The sequence below is a fragment of the Zootermopsis nevadensis genome, unplaced genomic scaffold (genome assembly GCF_977971745.1).
Source record: "Zootermopsis nevadensis isolate Lab colony 2312 unplaced genomic scaffold, Znev_1.0 Znev_ptg000020l, whole genome shotgun sequence".
NCBI lineage: Eukaryota > Metazoa > Arthropoda > Insecta > Blattodea > Termopsidae > Zootermopsis > Zootermopsis nevadensis.
Window position 1 is genome coordinate 4,908,112 of NW_028259152.1, and position 8,542 is coordinate 4,916,653.

The following is an 8,542-nucleotide window of genomic DNA, read 5'->3' on the forward strand; positions in this document are numbered from 1 at the left end:
TGAATGACCTTGGAAATAAGAATTTGAAGTATTAACTATAAATTTTCATTCTTGCTAGAGACTTTGTGATGTTGAGCTTGTGTAGCTCAGTCAGTATAGTGGACAGGGTTTGATCTGGCATTTTTTCTCTAGCCTCTGCATCCATACCAGATCTGGGTACACAAAATTTCTTTTCCAATAGGTATCAGGGTTCTTTCCCAGGGGTAAAGCTGTGCCCATGCGTGACGTTGACCACTCACCTCTATAAGTCATGTCTGAAGAACACATATTTCAAGCACGAGTTGTCAGGAAGTCGAGGATAAATAATACTCCACATATATTTTCTTATTCAATAACAGCTACTTATTTACAATTACACTTGCTATGAAACAATGCATTTTATAAAGGAATTCACAAACATCATACTTCTCTTCATTGCGCTGTATCACGTGCCTTGCGAGTGTCATATGTACCAAGCATTTTTCAATATTCTTAACGACTTCCAAAATTCAAATGCATGAGAGACTATGAACATCAGATCTAACTGGCCCATGCATGCTTCTCTTTCAACTTCAAACAACTACCATGACCGACACAGATACCTTACACTAACGGAGACTGTTGATAATGGCGTATGTATATTCATTAGTAGTTGACTGCCCACCCAAGTCCTTTGTTCTAACCTGTTAACAAAAAAATATATAGGCTCACATTCAGCCTGTATATGTAGAACACATTGTAATATTTTATTTGCAACATACTTCTTCTTCTTCTTTATTACGCCGTCTCCTTTACAGGAGGTTGGCGACATATTATGAACAGGATCCTTCCACCCTTTTCTCGGACAGGGACCTGTTCATATACGTTCTTGGCAGATGATCCAGAAGTGGTTTGCCATTGCCTTCTTCTGTGTAATTGTTGGGATGCCACGGAGAAACCGGGGAAGCCCCGGAGGAAAACTCCGTGTTGCCTAGACCATGGCCTTGCCTAACACAAGTTATAAATTCGGGCACCGCTGGGAATCGAACCCGGGACCCCAGGATTACAAGGCCGGCGTTCTAACCGCTAGATCACTGTGGCAGTAACATACTTGTTACACATACTAAATAAAAAACACTATCAGTTCATGCTCTTTTCACTCTGAGAATCTTATAGAAAATACAGTATCATACATTTTGGTAAAAATCAACTGTGGCACTATTTGGTTAAACCAATGACCTACACAAAGACTCCCCGTGATGCAAACTGCAACCAGACTTCATTCACTATACATAAGTTCATCAAATAAAAAAACTCAACTACTTACATTCAGAGACACATTAACACTTACGAACGCAAAATAAAGTAAACATATTCCTTAATTAATCTGAATTAAAGTGAATTAAGATAAATTAAATCATGAATACTGCTGAACCCATGACGGTTCAACTAACACATGTAGTTTTCCAATATTTTACCTTGATTAATCTTGATTAATTTATAAGCATATTAAAACTGTACTTTTAAACTCATGAACATCAATACATCCATCTGGTAGCACAAGATGATCTACAGATAACTTGGGCACTACGGAGGGAAGTCCCCAAAAATGGTGTTTAACACACACAAAAAAATTGAAAAATAAAAAAATTGTTTGTCTTTCAATCCAACCTCTTTACATCCTCACATGCATACATAAGGTCTGAAATTCTGAATAAATATAAAGGGTAATTAGTTTATGACCTGCAAAATTAAAATCATAAAAAGTGGTGTGGATTTAAATTTCAGGGCTTATTATGGACACTGTTCTATACTACCCATCCACATATGCTGCGAATTGTGGTGGACACATCAAATCAGGTGACAAATTGGTTTGACTAAAGAACTGATCAGGTTAAACATTTTTAATGTATTTTCATAATTATATTTGAGGTAAGGGTTATTTAATTAAATATAATATATATACAAACCTTGCCAGCTTTCAGAACCCTGTTCACTGCATTGCGAATCATGTCACAATAATACAGAAGGTTCACATGGCTCAGCATTTTTGCTGAACACAGAAGCATTGCAGTGGGATTTGCTACATTCTTTCCTACTGCCTCGGAGTATGTATGCCTTGCACCCTAGACAAGTAAAAGTAAAAACACTGTCAAAATCTCAATGCAGTAATCTGGTTATAGTAATAAATATGGACAGATAACCTGAACTTATATCAGAATGCATTACTGAGAACTTATAAACACATATAAGTAGACTAACCCTTTCTTTCTTGATTTATTCAACACCACAACATCTGCCAAGATAATATAAATAATAAGAAATAACAAAATGACCGTTAATGTTGAGTTTGGAAGGAAGTGCTCATGGCTTATATTTAAGTAGTATTTCAACATCTGCCAAAAGGACCAAGGAAAACAACACAACACTTTACCCAGCACAGCCAGATTCCTGGCCAGTATTCATACATTATTACTATTAAAACAGAAATACAATAAAGGAATCTTAAGAATAAAACATCTTTTAAAACAAAATTAAATTTAGATGATAGCTGTATCCAAGTTGTATATACCTGTAATCAGCTCCACCATCACGGTTTCAAATAAAAAAAACTATAGGCAACTTATTATGAAACTATTTTAAACTGATGCACATATCTTGATACTTTTAACTTGAAAGACTTTAATGTTCATTACGATTATGACTGTACTGCCAATGAGATAGTATGGCTATGCCAAAAAAACAAATGGTACACCATGAAAAATTCTACAATGAACACAATAACAGAATCCTTTCACTGCCATGACAATTCTTCCTCATTCCAAACAAACTTAAAAAAACAGAGGACTTCAGAATATGAATATTTTATATCATGCTTGGATTAATTCTGCCACATTTTGATCTATACTTGGTGACATTCATTTTTTCAATATTTCAATAGAAATTTAAAACTAAATAAAAATATCAAGTACTAATTGGTCAAGATCATGCATAAGTCTGCATAACATCACTAAAATTGTAAAAGTACAAAGGTAGGATGGTGTCTAATAGCGAGATGCTCATACCAAGACTCACAAATATCAACCAAGATGTTCAAGTCATTCTAGGTGGACAGATATATAATAACAGAAACAAACTAAGTCAACATGATGATACTGGTGATACTGTAAGTCTATTCTTCCTTACACAAAAAGAAAGTGGGCTAAAAACTGTACTTACTGGTTCAAAGACAACACATTCTGCACTGTAGCTGGCTCCTGCAACTACCCCAGCTCCCCCAACCAAACCAGATGCCAAGTTATCCACAATGTTGCCATACAAATTTGGTGTTACCATCACATCAAACTGGCGTGGATTGGAAACCATCTGCATGGTACAGTTATCAACGATCATGGTTTCAAATTCGATCTTGGGATAAAGTTTCGCAATCTATTCAAGAAATTGAGAAATAAGTTTAGAACTTTTTATGAAGTTGTTAAAAATTAAGGAAACATGAACAAAGCACCAATCTGAAAGAAAACCAAAATCCATATCTTCATTATGCTTTCCCAGATTAACACTAGCTCCAACCCAAACAGGGTTTCCATTTTCTTCCCAATGGTCAGATGACAGTGAAGACATTGATGATACATCTTTAACATGACATCCATTCCACACATAGACACAGTAATTTTTACACTCTAAACTTCTCACTTTGTCAGAGATAAGAGAAGGGGAAGACAAACGTATGGGAACTGCCTGGTTGTTAACAAGATACTACGTGGAAGGCCGGCAGATCACCAACAAGGTCCCCACATCCTACTAGTGCAATTGCTGGATCCAGAGCATGTTCTTATTTTCTTACCACATAATTAAATACTGCATTAATATACCTCTTGACAGCTCTTCAGGAAGAGTCCATCACCCAACTTCATGATGTTTGCTTTATGGACAGCTGTCACTTTCTTGCGATTGTTCCTGGTTGCATAATCGAAAGCAAACTTAGCTATGCGCTCAGATTTGACTTTTGTTACAATTTTCAAACATTCGACAACACCCTGTAAAATAAAAAATCGAAAACCTCAAAATTTACATTAAAAATATATACCAAGGAAATTTACTGCAAGCAAATGCTGTGGCTGAATAGTTAGTATTCCTGCTTCATATTCAGTACATCCCTCATTCAAATCTCTGACTGAAGAACAGATATCATTACACATTTCTGTGGTTTTCCCTCACATAAATCATACTGTGCAGGGTCACAGCTGTGATGAACACATCATGTCATCACAGTTCATGCCAAGGCACATTTATAGCTCATTCTATTCCTCTGGTTGTTCATAATAAGCATTAAACTGTTTGGCATGTGTCAATGAGAATATTAAGAAGACTGCAACAAAAACTCATCATTTGATGGAAACAGTATTTGGATATAAAAGAATGCACTGATGAGCTTTTGAGAGGTCCATCCTCCAAACAGAGAAGAATGTCAATCATGCACGATAAGTGTCTCATGATGAATCTGTAGCTTAGGTGTATGATATAATGTGACATTCTAGACAAATGTCTACTCACAAAATGTGTGAAGTGACAGGAATTTATTATGGCTCATTTGAAGCCTTTTTAAAGGAAGATTTTTGAATGAGACATGCCTCAGCCAAATTCATTCCATGACTGCTAACACAGGAGTATAAAGAAAACTGTTTTTCTGTACTTTCTGACTTGGTTATGCAAAAGGCGATCACAACCTTGTTTTCTTTAATTATGAGTACTGTATATAAACAAATGGAAATTGTGCCTGACACAACCTAATGTGTTAGTTATAAACTCTGTTAACTATTTAGTAATGGATTGTTTTCCTCACAACAAATGTATACACAGCTCTTATATACCTTAACACATTCATGTTCTAGTGCAGAATACTCTCCTTCAGTCTGCTCACGTATGATAACAGCATCCACATTCTGGTGGCGACACTTCACACCAGGCAAACTCTTCACATGCACTACATTGGCATACAGGTCTAATGCATTCCTCAGCTTCATATTCAGTGACGCCAATTCCCCAGTATGACTGTAATCAGGAGTTGCAAGGATCCCCTGTACAGACATAATATAGATACAGTAAACCCTCAATTTAACAGACTAACAGGGGGAAAGGGTTGTCTGGTACTGCCAATTATCTGTTACCTTAAGACAAATACGGTTGGTAGCAATGGATTTAGCTACATCTTCCAGTGGAGCACTCATTGTGTGATGAACTTCTGAGAAGAAAAATGTTTCAAAGTCCACTGGAACGCCAGCAGCCTGAAATAAGCACAACATTACAGATTCATGCAATAAGAGACAGAAAACTAAATTTATTATTCTTCAATATATCTCAGGAGAAAGTCTCCAAAAAGAACATTCAGATTCATCAAAACTTAATAAATTGCATCCTCATTCAACAAAAAGTCCACATCTTTCACCTTTACTGTCTACGTGACACAGCTTAAGCATGATCCAACCTGTGTCACACTGTTAACCCCAAAGCCAAATCTAGCTGGCAGCCAAATAATAGAGGGTTTAAATCCTCTGTTACCCTATGGTAAAGGTACAGACAATGTTACTTTCTTGGTGCCTTAGAAATATACCATGCCAATATTTATCACTTTCAACACAATATACTTCTGTACTGATCATAATGCGTGCATTTCTATAAAGCTATCTGGCCTCACTTCAACCTGTATACAGGTTGTGACCCAACAATAATTTAAATCTTTCACATTACACTTTCAGAGTTTACAAACAGAATTTTGATTTTATAAATCTATTACATGTATGTCCAGTGATGAGATATCCATTCAACCTTCCCTGAGTCACCCTGAGATATAAACATTTTTTTGTTTTCAGAAGTAGGCATATTCCTACATTATGAATTAAAGGATTAAACTGTGAATGCATAAACTTGCCTTGAATACTTCTTGTACAGAGTACACCAGCTCAGGTCCAACGCCATCCCCAGGAATCAATGTACACTTTGTACGACCTTCTGGCTTTGATACTGGTGCTTGCTATTAAAGAAAAAGATGCATGGTAACAATAAACATGATAATCATTCAACATAAAATATTCTAAAAAACGCTGTGCAATATTTAAGCAAGGCTCTACAAAAACTAGATCCCAGATCATACAGCAACGAAAGCATAATACCACACACAAGTTATTTTATAGCACACATACAAAAATATTACTATTTTTATAGCTTTATAAAAAATTCTCAATGGACAACATAAAATACAGCATGGGTTAAAAACCAAACTCATGAGTTCATGATATATTCATGTAATCCCCCAACCCCTCACCCATTTGTGTCTTTTATTTAGTTCTAAAAGGCGAAGAAAACACCAACAATTCCACATGAAAAACCTGATACAGTTAAATTTGGTTCATATCTTCACAACCTGCTTTCTTAACGCATTTTAACATTATCCTCCCATCTTGTTTTTGGTGTTTCAAGAGATTTTCTGTATGCTTTTCTTATTTACCTATTAAATCTACAGTACATCATACACTCAATGATACAACACTAAATGAGTAGATAAATTTCACAGTTCATCACAATTCACTTATTAATTGTCCTGAACTTCATTTGACATCTCACACATACACACATTATTTAACCGAGCCAAATTCTTGGACATTCAAAATTCAACTAAAATGGTGGCATAAAGTGTATGAAACAAATTACATGAAATTTGCTACTAAGAACAAGATATGTCCTAGTTTAAATATAGTTTTGACAATACATTAATTGAGGAAGTAGAAGCAACAAATTCCTTGGCTTACAAATTCACAATAACTTAAACTGGAATGGGAATAGTAGTATATTCAGTGTGTTTCTTCCAGTTTAACTGTTCTTCATGCTTTACCATGGGAACAGTTATATCACTCATGACAATAAATACTTTAAAATTGGTCTGCTTCGCTTATGTCCATTTTGTACAGTCATATGGGTTAATCTTCTGGGGAAATTTAACAGACAGTAATACAGTATTTTACATCCAAATGAAAATAATTAGAATAGCAGCAGGTGTTTAAAGCAGAACCATATCAGGTGGGTCCCTTGTCACCACAGCATGGCACATCCTCAGGATACAGATGGAGAAGGCCTCCAGATATGAAGGGTAACCGTGAATGAGTTTAATGACCAGTCACGGACGGCCAAAAAGGGGTGGCCCTCCAGCTTGGGGGTTGGGCTAACAACTCCTCATCATAAATACTTATTTAGCCTTAGGGAGACAGGAATCGATGGAGCAAACTGGATGAAGCTGGCCCAGGATAGAGGCCAGTGGTGGGCTTTTGTGAACACAGTGATGAACCTTCAGGTTTCATAAAGAAAGATGGCTATTCTTTGACAAGCCAAGCACAATGGACTTTTCAAATAATATCCTGCACCATACAATGAGTGAGTGAATTAAAAGCAGTGTCTCCTGTAGAAAATTATTTCAGAAATTTACTATACTTCCACTTGCAAATTAATTCATACCCTGCTTTCTATCATTTGTGGTGGGAAAACATGGACAAATTTAAAAGAAATACAGATGTACACAATTATACTCAAGACATAAATATGACCTTCATATGCCAAATACTAAACTCATTAAATATCAAAAATGAGTATACTATACAGGTTCAAGCTATTCATTAATCTTCCACCTACAATTAAAAGTTTAAATCATGTTATAAAGTATTCAAGTATGCATTAAAAGATTACCTCTTAACAGTCTACTCTCTAGATGATTTTACCTGTTGAAAATTCTGAAGTTTGTGTATATCTATATGTGAAATAAGTTCTATACTTGTATTATGGCATGCTCTACATCCTTTGGTTTAGCCCAAAGGACCTATGGAAAGTAAATAAACTATAACCCAAACAACAATTTCTGGAGTGCCAAAGCATGTAAAATGAGACATGAGAATATTATTCTCCACAACTTATTTCCAACAATAATACCCATTTATTATGGTAATATCTGTACACCACCTCTTATATCTAACACTACACTAGACATGTTTGTCCAGGAATACTTTAGCAATATACTATACACATTACACTATTAAATTGTAATAAAACTTGAAACACTCCAGACCTCCAAACAATAACTTACAATGGCCGGGGTTGTGGGTGACGGATGAAATGTTCTTGTACATACTACAGGAACAGTTTGTGAAACCTGTAAATAAAGTGTAAAAACCGTAAGCACAAATATGGTTGGCAATTTTTACAAAATCTGCTAGACATAACACAAAGTTTTATCAATTTACTCATAAAATGTCTAACGATACTACTAAATCTGTAAAATGAACAACTGTACATATCAGTGAACATATTTACTCGAAAAAGACTTTTACAAAACTGGCCACTACACAACGCCATTTTGGAAACTCAATTCCCACTCCATGGATTTAAAAGCACAGAAGACTACACATGTAGTACCTTTCTTACACGTTCAATTCCAGTGGATACTCGTGCTAGCTGTGGCCAGGTGTCGTGTCGTTATATATTAGTACATTTACGTATGTTTTAAGATTAATAATTATAACACTGACTAAGGTTTCCATAG

The 8,542-nt window shown here is 35.5% G+C and overlaps 1 protein-coding gene across 1 annotated transcript; it reads right to left on the bottom strand.

Moving 5' to 3' along the window:
- Nucleotides 1-299: 299 nt before the first annotated feature.
- Nucleotides 300-8,402, bottom strand: Idh3b (isocitrate dehydrogenase [NAD] subunit beta, mitochondrial). The gene is made up of 9 exons (XM_022067191.2): nt 8,314-8,402; nt 8,087-8,152; nt 5,888-5,989; nt 5,127-5,243; nt 4,830-5,036; nt 3,831-3,995; nt 3,178-3,387; nt 1,929-2,084; nt 300-662 (listed from the first exon to the last, which is right to left on the bottom strand). The coding sequence occupies exons 1-9, from the start codon at nt 8,353-8,355 to the stop codon at nt 588-590; spliced, it is 1,140 nt and encodes a 379-aa protein (XP_021922883.1). The 5' UTR covers nt 8,356-8,402; the 3' UTR covers nt 300-587.
- Between the last annotated feature and the right edge of the window lie 140 nt (nt 8,403-8,542).